The following is a 14,369-nucleotide window of genomic DNA, read 5'->3' as shown; positions in this document are numbered from 1 at the left end:
ATTTCTAACTTTGACATCTCTTTCTTTCGGATTCAGCCTTCAATCAGTTTTTATACAGCCTGTCGGATAAGCTAGCGATATACCACGGTTATCAAGGATTGCAGTGCTTCTCGATTGTAAATATTCGTCAAACGCAGGCCGAGATGGCGCAACCTCCAGAGCCTCGTCGATCACAATCTTCAACATCACTGTATAAGCTCTATAACGGACCAAAAGGCGAAATCAAAGGGCAAGTAGCAGAAGAGGAACTGCAGGATGCGCGCTTGAATTTTTGCAATGCGTTTTGGGGAACGGGAGATAAAGGCTTTAATACCATCTTGACCCGGTTGAGAGGAGCTGGGAGGACAGTTGACGAATTGAAGACATTCTGGAAAGAAAGGTTGGTGTGCCATTCAATTGAATTGAGAAAAGCGCTTAATACCGTATGATAGAGCTGCGATTGAAGAAGATTATGCCAAAAGATTAGCCAAACTCTCTCGTTCTCCTCTTGGCCGGGATGAGGTCGGTGATCTAGCCGACTCCTTACAACATCTCTTAAACGAAACAGCTCAGCAATCTTCTTACCACTCTTCCTTAGGAAACGAAATCAGAAATACTGTGGAAAATCCGACCTCTGAGCTTCAATCCAGAATGACCAACTTGAAAAAAGGATTACAAGTAGCCATTGAGAAGTCACACAAAAACAAGGGATTGCAAGAAGGACACGTGCAGAAGGTAAGACGCTTTTTTTCTGAAACCAAATTCTTATGATTGTAGGCGCGAGAGAAATATGAGCAAGACTGTCTCAAACTCAACTCTTACACTGCTCAATCCTCTTTAACGCAAGGCAAAGAACTCGAAAAACTCTACCAGAAGCTAGATAGGGTCAGGCATACAATTCCTCAAAATGAGCAAGAATTCAAGCAATTTGTGAAAGTCTTGGAAGTGACATATGGAAAATGGGAACAAGAATGGAAGAACTTTTGTGACGTGAGTTGATCATCGACTGGCTAATCCAGATATTGATGAGCCAATAGCATGTACAAGATTTGGAGGAAGAAAGATTGGCCATTAGCAAAGATCTCATGTGGACTTATGCCAATGCTATATCTCAGGTATGCGTCGAAGATGATAGTGTAAGTCTGCTGCATTAATCGCTCGGAACTAGCTAATAATAGCTCTGAAGTCGTGTGAGCGGATTCGAGAAAAGTTGGAGCAATTTGAGCCTATCAACGACATGGTTAACTTCGTCAAAGGTTGGAGTACTGGTGACATCATTCCTGATCCCCCCCGCTTTATCAATTACTCAGCTGGTGAATCCTATCCCACTCAACAGACGTATCATGTTGCCCAGTTCACTCGCCTTTCTGCAAAACCTCCTATGCCTGTTTCGTCCCATCAACCTGAAAAGACGGAGCCTGATATCATTCCCCAGTCAGAAGAAGAGTCGCAGCAACCAGCAAGGCAGAGTTCGCCACAGCCTGCATCCTCAGTAATTGCAGGAGTTGATGCTATCTCCGAAGGCCTAACAAGGACTATGCTCAAAGATGAACCTGCCTCTGTGAAAAAAATGCCTACTGCAACGTCTGGAAGCCAGAGAGCAACACCGTTTGGTGGAGTTGCTCTCCCTGGCATGTCATCGGCCGGCGACGATTCCAAACAGATGCCGCCCCCTCCTGCACCTATAAACATGACCATGCCAGAGCCTCGAGTTTCTTCAAGACAAGGTCCTCCCTCACCAATGAAGGAAACAAAAGAAGACCCTATGGCCAAAGCCCTTGAAGAACTACGTAGAGAACCGCCTCCTCCTCAAAGCGTGAGAAGAGCCGGGTCTCATATCCGAAGGCCTGACAGCGTTTCTTCGGCCGCAGGCTCAACAAGAGGTAATGCATATGGACAAGGAGTCACATCTCCTTCTCCAGGACCAAGCCACATGACGTTCCAACAAGTTGGTCCTGGACAATCCCGTTCACCGCCTATCGACTCTACATTATCACCTCCAGCCGGCGGACATACCGCTGCTGCTCTTGCTCAGTCAATGGAGCATTTCAGATACCAGTCGTCTCGTAGCTCTGATAGACAGCGCCAAAGTGTCAATTATGCCAACTTTGCTGACGATGTTGTCGGTGCTCATCCTACTTCTCGTCCAGCTACACCCCTTTCCCCCTCTGGCAGTAACCGTGCTCCTTCTCCTGCAATGATGCAACCTCCTCAGCAGCCTGCCACCCATATTGCTGATCAAGTACTCTCGCAATACCATCAGGCCTTCCCCGGCGAACGAAACCGATCTCGATCTCGTGCAGGATCAGTTATGTCCAATGCGTCTAGAAACTCGTACAACGAACAGCACCAAATTTCCCCTTCACCTATGCAACCAAGGGAAGGTTTCGTGGGCATCGGGACGGGTAATGCGACACAAAATACAAGCTCCCATCCCCCTGTCTTCCGCTCACCAGATCCAAGTCCTGTGATAAGTTCCAGATCTCTTGGTCCTCAGAATATGGGGATTTCGTTGACTGCAAAAGGAGATGTAGCACAGGATACTATGGCGGAGCAATACAGGAGGCAGTATCAACAACAGCAGACAGGCTCTCAACAAGTTCAAGCACCGGCGCCTCAAATGGCAAGCTATCCTGGACAAAGAGCATCTCAGTACGGAGCGCCGAGCACAGGCTCATCGCTTGCAGGTGTGCCTTCAACTACTGAATATAGAGGACACGATCAAATAAATTCAGGTTATGGACAGCCAGTGGTTACTTCCTCTGTCATGGGACCTCCTGCCATATCTAACAATAGACCGATCACTTATGGCCAACAAGTCCAACAGCCTCCACACACCCAGCCATATGGGGCTCAACCTAATCAAGTCCCTCAGCAGCAATATTCTCAGGCTCCACAACCGGCTTATAACCAATATCCATCTTCTCCAAATCCACAACAACCGGTTCAGAATTACAGCGCTCCTCAACAGCCACCACCTCAACCAAACTATGCTCAAAAACCAACCCCAGGCTATCAACAAGTCAATCCTTACGCTCGTGGTGCTTCGCCTCAACCTCAGCAGTCACCTGGCTATCCCACACAACAGCAACAGCCTTACCAACCGGACCAAAGCTATGCTCGCGCTGCTAGCCCAGCATATGGATATCATGCAAGCCCGCAGCAGTCTCAAGGATTTATGCAGCAACAACTGTCCCAAAGAACACCGAGCCCTCAACCTAATCAACCACCACCCAGTATAGCACCCACAGGTCAATGGTCTACAAATGGATTACCCATTCTGTTTTGTCAGTCTTTCTTTTTAGAGCATACGTAAACATGAAACTGATCATCTGCTACGAATAGACGTTAAGGCTCTGTATGATTATAAAGCTGAAACTGCCGCTGAATTTGATTTTCAAGCAGGAGACATTATCGCTGTGACAAGTACACCAGAAGATGGATGGTGGTCTGGAGAGCTGTTAGATGAAGCGAGAAGGACGCCAAGAAGGACTGATTTTCCAAGTAATTTGTATGTCCTCTTCCTTTTGGTGGCAGATTTTGACATGAAAAGCTCATGTGATCCTTCCAGTGTTACATTGTTTTGAACATGTTGTTCTTCTGGTAAAGACATGGTTTCTTGATAAATCATGACTATGCCATCTTCACTACCAAAAGGGCTTTCCATATAAGCTTCGTTAAACATTTGACTATAGTATAATGGGAAATGCATTGAGCGTTTGTCCTGTGATACAGTTTAATTTGTACAATAGTGAATGTAGCAATTCTGTAAATAATGGAACGATGACGAAGATAAAGAAGCTAATCATTTTCGGCCCTTGTGAGGTCTTCGAGCATTCTTCTCCTTTCTCTAGAAGATTCCAGTGAGCATTACAATTATTACTATGAAAGACAAGTATTACCTTTTGTGCTAACAATCTCTGTTTCCGGATATCGTCGGCAGACTTGAGACCTGAGGATTGCTTCGTATCCCTTTTCCTGAATTTTTCAGTATTCTTCTTTTTTAATGCCTCCTTCCTGTTACTGTTGCCCTTGGCACAGGATGCAACACTTTTCTCACTATCTTCTTCATTTGCCTTGCTTCTCTGGTGTCCTGGTGGTCCATGCTTGCCTCTGCGTCCTCCACCAAGGGCATTCACAGGTTCATCTGGCAGATGTTTCCTCTTTTGCCTCCACTCTTGATATTTACCACTATTATAACTTGCTGGTAGCAAAGCACCGCTTTCACTTTTGATCATTTTTTCTCCATCAGGGTTACTGCTCGATTTCACAAATTTGCGCTTCTTCCTATCCCAGTTCAGCTGACTCGCTTTCTGTACTCTAGGCCCTGCTCCTTCGTCTGCAGTCATATTCGTTACCGCAGTTGAAAGGGCATCAGATAGACCAGATTTTAATGAATATCCTTTTTCAACTTCAGCGCCTTTTTGAGAATGCTCGAGGTAGAATGAATGATCTTTGAAGCTCTTAATAGAAGGTTGAGAAATTGACCGTTGTCCTTCTACTTCTTGATATGAATCATTTGTCGCGTTTGGTTCAATCTCGCGCCGAGCAGACCGTTTAAATTTATCATCTGCCGTTTTTCTTCTCCTTTTCATGATGACCGCTCCTTCACTCTCTCTCTTTCCCACCTCAAAAACAGTTTCGGCAGGAACAAAAGCTGCCACTTTTGCAAGCAACCTGGCTTTTTCTTCATTGACCTCGTCATCCATTGCATCTTCAAACATATCATCCACCCGTGGCGGTTTGTTGCTGAGTGCGGAAGCGAGAGCTTTGGCTTGACGGTATGATGTAGGATTTGCTTTTGAGCGAGAACGCTCAAACATACCTTGGCCTTTACGCATAACATTTCGTAGAGCAGTAAGATGGGGGGCAATCTCTTCCAAATTGGAAAAAACGTACTCTGTCTGCTCACTAATAAGCTCGATAGGCAAGCTTCGCAAGACATCCGTTGACTCGCCCATTCTCTCAGTTCCTAGAAATGTATGAAGATCACACAGATAGGGGAAATCTTCCTTGACAATGAGAGAGTAAGCAGTACCTCTTCTCCCTGCACGCGCGGTACGACCAACACGGTGAACAAAAATACGCGGGCCAGCAGGAAAATCATAGTTGACAACATGATCCATAACAGGAATGTCGAGGCCTCTAGCAGCAACATCCGTAACGACAAGAACATTTGTGGAGCGACTTCGAAAATGTGACAGTTGCTGTGCTCGCGCAACTTGATCAAGAGAACTGTAGATGTGGGATGTGCGATATCCGGTAACACGCAAAAGTTCAGCAATATAGTCAACGTGATGTTTGGTGGCGACAAACACAATAGCTTGAGACGAGTCACTCGAATCAGCAAGCTTTGGCTGATTAGGTTTACCCAGAATTTCACGCAATAGTAGTAGAAGAGCAGCTTCTTTTTCTGTGGGCTTGACATTGAGAAAGCGTAAAGTAAGATCAGACGAGATCTTTTGATCAGCATCAAGACGAACGAGTAATGGGTTGACAAGTCCTGCCTTGGCAAACTCTGCAACAGACGAAGGAAGAGTGGCAGAGAACAGCATATTCTGTCTAGTAGAAGGTAGACGATGAAGAATTTCGCGAAGTTGTACATCAAAGCCCATCTCGAATAAACGATCGGCTTCGTCATAAATGACAGTTTGAAGATGGCGAAGGTCAAATCTCATTTCAACAATAAGATGGAGGAATCGACCTGGAGTGGCAATGATACTAAGAATGTCAATTTTGCAAAGTATGTATGCAATCACTACTCACATATCTGGAATGGCAGACATCTTTGCGAATTGAGCATCCATGCCCTCACCTCCAATGATGACAGCCCATTTTAATCCTTCTTTGGTGGATAACTCGCCCTCGCCATCCATGTCTTGCTTTTTTCCCTTTCCCTTACCTTTAATTACCCCTCTCGCAAGATCTTTGCCTACGCTATAAATCTGGACAGCAAGTTCTCTACTGGGACACAAGATCAGAGCCCTTGGCCCTTGTGTATGATGTGTCGCACCAGTCTTTTGAAGTAATGGGATCAAGTAGGCTAAGGTTTTACCAGAACCTGTCCTGGCCATAGCTAGGATATCTCTCGGTGGTTTTGAGAGCGCTGTAGGAATGCTCGCTCGCTGGATAGGTGTGGGCACCTTAAACTTACGCACCAAGAGAGAACGAATGAGGTTTGGTTCGACATCTAGACTGTCAGTTCAGCATACCCCAATGATGCACCTACTAAGAGCTGCCCATTGACCACCGGGGCCACTTGCCCTTTCTTGAACTTCTCCAACATCTTTTATGTCTAATGCCCATGAAGGAAGAGCAGCTGCCATTTTTTTTATATCTTTTCTTGATATGATTTAAAATGCAAAAGTCAAAAGAAAAAGAAAAAAACCTCCACTTTTTTTTTTTTTGAAAATAATAATAATATTGATTTATTTATTATTTGACGAGTTATTGCCACTACATTTATAATCAGAGTCAATTTTTCTTTTAAGAAAAGACAAAAGTTATCTTGAATTTGCGAAACCTTTTTTTAAAAAACTTGAACAAACATGTTTACCTGTATATCATGTAAAGTCGCTTTTGAGACTGCTGATGAGCAGCGTGCTCATTTCTTGACCGATTGGCATCGGTACAACATGAAGAGAAGAGTAGCCAACTTGCCTCCTGTCGCCGCCGCTTCTTTCAATGAAAAGGTTTTGGAGAGGAGGGAACAGAACGCCGTTAGAACTGACCCGAGAAGCTTGGCTTGCTCTGCCTGCAAGTGAGTTTTGATCACTCTTAGATAGAATATTTTATTGACAGGGAGTAGTAAACAGTTTTCTTCAGAAAACGCATTTAGATCGCACGTCCAATCCAAAAAGCATAGAGACAGAGAAGCTGCCGCTGCTCGCAATCCTAAAAGGGCTGAGGCAACGCCAGCCGCTCGATCGAATGATGAACAGGAGAAAGATGAAGACGAAGCAAGTGACATGGAGGCTGACAGCGATGAAGCAGACGATATTGAACAAAAGTTGGCCAACCTTCGACGACGTATCAAGCCTACAGACTGTCTTTTCTGTGCCCGCCATTCTGAAACCATTGAACAAAATGTTGGCCACATGTCTTCGCTTCACAGCTTCTTCATCCCAGACAAGGAAATTTTGTTTGATTTACCTGGTCTTCTGTCTTATCTCGGCGAAAAGGTGGCAGTCGGAAACCTTTGTCTTTTCTGCCCCAATGGTGGCAGAGAATTTGGTAGTTTTGAGGCAGTGAGAAAACACATGATTGACAAGGCACATTGCAAACTTGCATACGAAACTGAGGAAGACCGTGCAGAGTTGGCCGACTTTTACGATTTTTGCGGAGATAGTGGCAGTGAGAATGAAGATGAAGACTGGGAGGATGAAGACGAAGACGTAGAGGTCAAGTCCGATGAGGAGGTTATAGATATGGCAGACCAACCAAAAAAGGCCAAGAAAAAATCCATCACTCTGGCCTCTGATGGTCTTTCTTTGACTCTTCCTTCTGGACGAACACTAGGCCATAAGTCTCTCAAGGTCTATTACGACCAACGCTATCGTCCATCAACCGAACCTGGAGTTGATCCTTCTGCGCTCAAGGTCGCACAAGTCAGACAGCGTCTTGCCGACCCTTCTCTTGCACTTGTGCCAGTTGCTGGTGGCCACGGTGCTTTTGGTAAGGGTCAAGAGCTGATGAAAGCTAGAAATGCCGGTGAGGCCAAATGGGCTAAAAAACAAGGCAGAAGTTTTCAAGATATTAAAAAGAGAGAGCAACACAAGACTAAAGTTGCATTTATTCACAACAGTCAGAAGCGTGAGTGTATTGATTATTCATCGTTCTTTCTGCTGCTTACATCCTTTTTTGAAATCAGATTTCCGAGATCCTCTCTGTGAGTTTATCCTACTTCGTCTTGCTTATACAAACCAGCTAACACGTAAACAGTACAGTGAAGCCTCACACAGTGGGTGTTGTATTCATTGGTCGGATTTTTTTTACATCTTGGATTGCTTGTATTACAGGTGGAATAGGGGACTGTAATGTTAAACTTTATATAGATATATACAAGTGTCCACTGACTGCCATATGTAAACTGCAATTACACAGTAGATTATCACACGTTTCATCCCGGTAATTGCGAGCAGAGCGTTCACACTTTAATCAACTTTACAACGATAACTAGAAACGTCGAAAACTAATCAATCTTTCCTCTGTACAGCAAGAGTCTGTTCTTCAAAAAGTACTGATTCTCTTGAGTGCTTTTAGAAAAGATGGCCATTGATGCTGCTGGGTGAGCACAACAGGAGCTTACCATTGCAGCTAATATAGTAGATAACCCCAACCAGTGACCTAAGACAACAAGTTGAAAGTTGTACGTCTGCCCTAGGATCTGAGAAAAAAAAATCGTCAAGAACCAGAACTAGAGCATTTTTATGCCTACTTGCTTTACCTCTTCTTGCCTTTGACCATGAATGTACAATCTCAAACTGCATTAAACCTTGCTTCAACCCTAACACTTGGTGAGCCAAGTATTCTGACGACTTTTTACTATTAAAATGTGGTAGGCATCGACACTCACCTTGCCAAAACATGCCTGGAGTATTTTCACGATTAAACTCAGTACCATTCATGAAAGTGATATGCTGCTCTTCCAAGCCCACTAACACTCCCAACTACTCTGACAAGAGATCAAAAAACAAGACGAAGAGTATTGAAATATTGTATAACTGCAATACATCTTGTATGCGTAAACTCAGCCCATTTGATGCAGTATCTCAAAACCAACATATAGCTCTGTCTGGCAGACGGATATACAAAGTGTAATACCACGAATGGCCTCAATGTCGAGCGACCGAGTCGTCAAGCCATGTTACTGATTGACTTGTAATTTATCGTTGTAGCAGTTCAATTACAACTCGAATACATTAGCATTTATGCCACGGCTAAGGAGTGATTTCTTATCAGAATGAAAATGCTGCGATTATGATTATAAATCCCTCATCCATTAGCATTTCCATCTCTAGAAATGTTTACTTTTTGGATAACATATTATCAGCTTGCAATATCTAAGTTTGACAATTCTTTGCATTCGTTGTGGTTCTGGCAAGTAAATGTTTAGTGCTGTACTATCACCATAGTCTTTTCAAATCTGATATATCCAACTTATTCCTACACATCTTTTCGTCCGAACCGAATGTCTATTGAGGCAGCTATTTGGTTCTCATGAAAAAAGCAGCTCTGTCAAAACGACTGTACCATTCTGTTTCTGATGGAAGCTTTTTAGACAGAGAAAGAGAGACTATAATAAATGGAATAATTCAAGCACTTGAACGCTTTTCAAGCAAAAACAGGCTGGGCAATGTCAGGATTTGGATGGATTCTCGGGCGTTAACTGAAGGCCTTGGGACGAGAGTGACCCGGTAAGATGTGTCTAGCTAACACAGACGAAGGCAGCTATTAGATTCATTCTGTAGGGAGTTATGAACAAGAAGTCTTTCCTTATATCTCCACAAGTTCTACTACCGTGGGCCAGATCCCAGTTGAACCAACTATATCATGTCCTCCATATACACAATAGCCTGTACTCCTCTCGCCTTCTTCTGCCCATGGTCCTGACACTGTCCTTTGCCTGCCATGGTCCTGGCAAGCAAGGAGAAAATACCAACTCCTCAGAGGGAAAATATCAAGTCAAAATCCCCAACTTTTCTGCCCATTAGAGGCATAGTTGTAGTTCCAAACAAGTGCAAGGCTTGAGAATATGATGGTAAAGATGATTCTCAATTTGATCAGGTTGTAATATTACATCATCGCAGCTATTGTTTAGTTGTAGAAATCAGACGATAAAAGTCTAATAGAAATGATTACAAGTATGAGGTAAAGTTGATGAGTGAATGGTGAAAGCAGCGCTTTGTAAATAATCCTAATCTTCTCTATAAATGACACGTATGTAGTATTGGAAGAATAGCGTAATAATAATTGTATACACTTGGCGTCCAATCAGTTCTTTATTACAAATTGTAAATGCAAGTTGTAATCACTTGAGATTCGTATTTGTAAATTAACTTACAATAATTAGAAAAAGATTATAAACAATTTGTATCAACGCAAAAAGCCCAATAATTTGTCTTTTTTAAAGAAAACTTTCTAATTAAAAACAAAGCTTGAAATTACTCTCTCAAGTTCCTATCTCTGGATACGCCAGTTCTGTCCTTCTCCATTCCACCAACAGATTTGCATGTGAGCTTACCCATTTCGTCAAGGGGAAATGCCTTGATATGACTAGCCAACAAGTCAACTTGGCAGCTGAGTGAATGGCTCGAAATTGGATGGTCTATTGAAGGGTAATGAAACAGGAATTGTGTTGGATTGTTAGCTTAGTATTGGCGAATATTGAATCTCACCAGGTCTCAATAACCTATATACTATTTCCAGTCATAATCATGTCCGTCTGAATGAGCAGGATATATAGAAGTCTTGAAAAACTGAGTTGTCGGTCGGTCAAAAAATGGTCAAAAAAGAACTGGCAGAGGTTAGTTTCCAAACAGGAGAGTCTCTCAAGCCGGTAAGAGATGACGGTCGGGTACGGTAGAAAAAGTGCAATCAATAATATTGATTGCCTTGCAGCCTTTTCCAGTCAGCTCCCATCTTGACATGTTAATGAACAATAGCATCAGCCTTGTCATGTCTTACTGCCGACATTTCAACTCAGCATTTACTAATTGTACTCGGGCTTACAAACACTACCCAAAAGCCCAAGGCATGGACATCACTGCATCAGTGCAGAATAAATAAAACTAGCGAAAACGAAGTATATAATAAAAAAAACACAAGACTACGAAAAACCAACTCCCTATACCTCTTGAGAAGCTTTGGCCTTGCCCTTGGTCTTCATGGGAAGGAGCTCAGCCATAATGTGAGGAAGGACACCACCTTGAGAGATGACAACTGATCCAAGAAGCTTGTTCAGCTCCTCATCGTTTCGGACGGCAAGTTGAAGGTGTCGTGGGACAATACGAGACTTCTTGTTGTCTCGGGCAGCGTTACCAGCCAATTCAAGGATTTCAGCCGCAAGGTCTATTGCTATTCAGCATGTGGCAATCAAAACAAATCAAGACATACACTCAAGGACAGCGGCAAGGTAAACGGGAGCACCGGAACCAATTCGCTGAGCATAGTTGCCCTTCTTTAAGAGACGATGGATACGACCAACAGGGACTGCAACAAGTCAGCGCAAGGCATACCAACACAACACGTATACATACACTGAAGACCGGCCTTGGAAGATCGGGAAGAAGACTTAGTGTCGGAAGGAGCCTTGCCTTTGCCACCAGAAGACATTGTTGGTTATTGTTGTAGTTGGTTTGGTTGTTTGAGAAAAAAGAGCAGAGGGAAGAGTTGGAAACTTGTTGGATAAAAAAATGAAAAGATAGAATGTGAGGGGTATTTAAATGTTCGCAACAACGGCCAATCCCTGAAAAAGGCAACGTCACAACTTTTTTTATTCCTGGTTCGAATATGCGCGTGCCTGAGAAAGTGGTGACGTGTATGTTGAAAGGTGGAAGGAGAAAATGATGACGCTGGAAGTCAGGAACGGCCAAATAGAAAATATTAATTCGCTTTCACGTCACGACTTTTTTCAGGGCCTCAACCAACACCGCGACTCCCCAGGGTTTATAAAGCTCGCTTTTCCTTCTCCAACTTTTCTTTCTCTCATCAACATCTTTTTCAACATCAACAACTCTTTGCTTTTGTTTAACTTATTTTTTTGTTAACTCTCAACTTCATCACAATGGCTCCCAAGTCTGTTGCTTCCAAGGCTCCTGCCTCCCAAAGCCAGCCCGCCTCTAAGGCCCCTGCCGCCGCTTCCAAGGCTCCTGCCAAGGTATGTCTGTCGATTGAAAGTATTGTGATCTGACGAGTATCTCAGGCGGCCAAGACTTCTGCTGCCCCCAAGGATGGCGCTAAGAAGAGGTCTAAGAAGAGGGTTGAGTCTTACTCTTCTTATATTTACAAGGTCCTCAAGCAGGTCCACCCCGACACTGGTATCTCGTACGTTTTATGGTACTAGTGTATCTTCAGTCGTTGACAATGATCACAGTAACAAGGCCATGGCTATCCTCAACTCTTTTGTCTCCGACATTTTTGAGCGAATTGCCACTGAGGCCTCCAAGCTTGCCTCTTACAATCACCGATCAACCATCTCCTCCCGAGAGATTCAGACTTCTGTCCGACTTATTCTTCCGTATGTCGATATATATCTTGATGAACCAAGCTAACAGGATGCTCAGTGGTGAACTTTCCAAGCACGCCATCTCTGAAGGTACCAAGGCTGTCACCAAGTACTCTTCTTCTAAATAGATGGTCGATGGATTGGGTGTAGGGGTTTTCTTGTATAGTGCACTAGTATATAGTCACATTTTTTATCCTTCGTCTTCGCTCGCTTTTTTGACATGAATGTCCTGTCTACGACTGCCCTGATTGACCATCTTTGATTTCCTTAATTAACATGGCATGTTGTGATCACGAGCCGAGTTTCAGGGTACCTTACTCAGTCAATGTCTCTGAACTCATGAATTGAACAACTGTCGTTTTTATTAAATGTTCACACTTGCCAACTTGGCTATAATGGCATATTACGTTCATTACAAAGCATCTGTCATTCCAAGTGATTTATGTCGTCCTTCCTACGGCTGTGCTGTCTTAAATTTGTATCTTGAAATCCTTGATCCCTCTCAAGACATGTGTACTTGGGCCTAAATGCAATGTTAGTATTATGGCAGATGCAAACTTTACTACTTGTCAATCCTACAAAGTATAGAGTGTTACAGTTCAAGACCAACATGTCTTCCTTTATACATGTGCAAATGCAACTGTAGCAATTCAATTTTGATATACAATAGACATAGACTCAATGGTACAAGACCAAGATCATCCTCATACCAATGAGGCAGAAAGTAGGCAAACTAACTGCACTCCGTGTAATAAAGCTGGCTACCGATGACAAAAGTAATCTTAGGCAAGGCCAACAAATGCGACCTATCACCAGAAACTCTGTAGGTCAATTTAGCATTCAAATTACGACTGGCATATCATCCAATACTCTAGGCAATACATAGCGATAATGCCGGATCAACAGACAAAGCCAAAGATAACCCCATGCTCCCATACCTAGCCTTGAGTAAGAGTTGGGTACTGCTGTCCAACTTCAAAAGACACTCTCCATTATATAAACTATCCGAAAATGCTGAAGCGAGCAATGATAAGAAAATGAAGATGATGCAGAGAACCAAACAATTAGACTCAATTGATAAGACAACCCCCATGACCGCCGTGGCATTCTCAGGTTATCCTACACGTCACGACTTTATATTTTAATTACAATTTCTTATTATCGGCGTTATAAAAAAAATCGGCATTATAATTATAATTATTTTATTTTCCGATTTATCTGTGCCTGATAATGATATCATCCCTGAAACTCTTTCTCAGGCACGAGTCAAACAAATCTTTTTTCGTGTGTATATAAACCTCCAATCCGCCCGTCAATTTTCCATTCCTCATTCAACAAGTTCTCTCCATTCTCTTAACAAATTCTACTCAACTAAACAACAAACACTTTTACAATGGCCCGAACAAAGCAGACCGCCCGAAAGTCCACTGGTGGCAAGGCTCCCAGGAAGCAGTGTGAGTGGTAGTGTTGGCTGCATTGTATCTTGGCTGATGGGACATAGTGGCTACCAAGGCTGCTAGGAAGCAGACCACTGCTGCTATCACTGGTGGTGTTAAGAAGCCTCACAGGTACAGGCCTGGTACTGTCGCTCTTCGAGAAATCCGACGATACCAAAAGTCTACCGAGCTCCTCATCAGGAAGCTTCCTTTCCAACGACTTGTCCGAGAAATTGCCCAAGACTTCAAGGTGTGTCGAGATTGTTTGAGCTGAGCTAGACTGACATGCATCAGACCGATCTCCGATTCCAGTCTTCTGCGGTCATGGCTCTTCAGGAAGCTTCCGAGGCTTACCTCGTCTCTCTCTTTGAGGACACCAACTTGGCCGCCATTCACGCTAAGCGTGTCACCATTCAACCCAAGGACTTGCAGCTCGCGAGGAGGTTGAGAGGTGAGAGGTCTTGAGTGGAGACTTGATTTCTATGGGGTCGTTTTTATTACTTTCGTTTTTGATTTATGCTCTTTTATATACATAGCCGGCTCTCTTTTTGTAGTGACGCATGAAGCCTGGCCTGATTTACATTTTTGCTGCAGTTGAACTACTTGAGATTACTCTTTCAGATGTTTACAGAATTTAAAGCTGGAATTGAATGGTCACTTGGCAGAGTTGAGTTGCAATCGGGATTTTTCATGTATTGAAATTTGATTCCGTTTTATCAACACCTTTC

The 14,369-nt window shown here is 43.4% G+C and overlaps 6 protein-coding genes across 6 annotated transcripts; 4 read left to right on the top strand and 2 right to left on the bottom strand.

The window, feature by feature from the left end:
• Positions 1 to 143: 143 nt before the first annotated feature.
• On the top strand, positions 144 to 3,566 carry L203_104227 (uncharacterized protein; the record flags this gene model as incomplete). The annotated part of the gene is made up of 7 exons (XM_066213614.1): positions 144 to 379; positions 432 to 714; positions 757 to 969; positions 1,017 to 1,115; positions 1,166 to 3,266; positions 3,325 to 3,490; positions 3,551 to 3,566. The coding sequence occupies 7 exons, from the start codon at positions 144 to 146 to the stop codon at positions 3,564 to 3,566; spliced, it is 3,114 nt and encodes a 1,037-aa protein (XP_066069711.1).
• Positions 3,567 to 3,784: 218 nt separating this feature from the next.
• Positions 3,785 to 6,305, bottom strand: L203_104226 (ATP-dependent RNA helicase DBP10; the record flags this gene model as incomplete). The annotated part of the gene is made up of 4 exons (XM_066213613.1): positions 3,785 to 3,829; positions 3,882 to 5,700; positions 5,746 to 6,169; positions 6,227 to 6,305. The coding sequence occupies 4 exons, from the start codon at positions 6,303 to 6,305 to the stop codon at positions 3,785 to 3,787; spliced, it is 2,367 nt and encodes a 788-aa protein (XP_066069710.1).
• Positions 6,306 to 6,527: 222 nt separating this feature from the next.
• Positions 6,528 to 7,928, top strand: L203_104225 (uncharacterized protein; the record flags this gene model as incomplete). Its single annotated transcript, XM_066213612.1, has 4 exons — positions 6,528 to 6,739; positions 6,788 to 7,791; positions 7,850 to 7,867; positions 7,921 to 7,928. The coding sequence occupies 4 exons, from the start codon at positions 6,528 to 6,530 to the stop codon at positions 7,926 to 7,928; spliced, it is 1,242 nt and encodes a 413-aa protein (XP_066069709.1).
• A 2,897-nt stretch (positions 7,929 to 10,825) lies between these two features.
• Positions 10,826 to 11,313, bottom strand: L203_104224 (histone H2A; the record flags this gene model as incomplete). The annotated part of the gene is made up of 3 exons (XM_066213611.1): positions 10,826 to 11,049; positions 11,095 to 11,190; positions 11,238 to 11,313. The coding sequence occupies 3 exons, from the start codon at positions 11,311 to 11,313 to the stop codon at positions 10,826 to 10,828; spliced, it is 396 nt and encodes a 131-aa protein (XP_066069708.1).
• Positions 11,314 to 11,764: 451 nt separating this feature from the next.
• Positions 11,765 to 12,333, top strand: L203_104223 (histone H2B; the record flags this gene model as incomplete). The annotated part of the gene is made up of 4 exons (XM_066213610.1): positions 11,765 to 11,857; positions 11,903 to 12,024; positions 12,074 to 12,217; positions 12,264 to 12,333. The coding sequence occupies 4 exons, from the start codon at positions 11,765 to 11,767 to the stop codon at positions 12,331 to 12,333; spliced, it is 429 nt and encodes a 142-aa protein (XP_066069707.1).
• A 1,265-nt stretch (positions 12,334 to 13,598) lies between these two features.
• Positions 13,599 to 14,106, top strand: L203_104222 (histone H3; the record flags this gene model as incomplete). The annotated part of the gene is made up of 3 exons (XM_066213609.1): positions 13,599 to 13,659; positions 13,707 to 13,891; positions 13,936 to 14,106. 3 exons carry the CDS (start codon positions 13,599 to 13,601, stop codon positions 14,104 to 14,106), a joined length of 417 nt encoding a protein of 138 aa, XP_066069706.1.
• Positions 14,107 to 14,369: the final 263 nt, after the last annotated feature.

This window comes from Cryptococcus depauperatus, chromosome 5 (assembly GCF_001720195.1).
Source record: "Cryptococcus depauperatus CBS 7841 chromosome 5, complete sequence".
Taxonomy (NCBI): Eukaryota; Fungi; Basidiomycota; class Tremellomycetes; order Tremellales; family Cryptococcaceae; genus Cryptococcus; species Cryptococcus depauperatus.
Note: the sequence above shows the minus strand (reverse complement) of the source record. Positions and strands in the feature narration are given on the sequence as shown.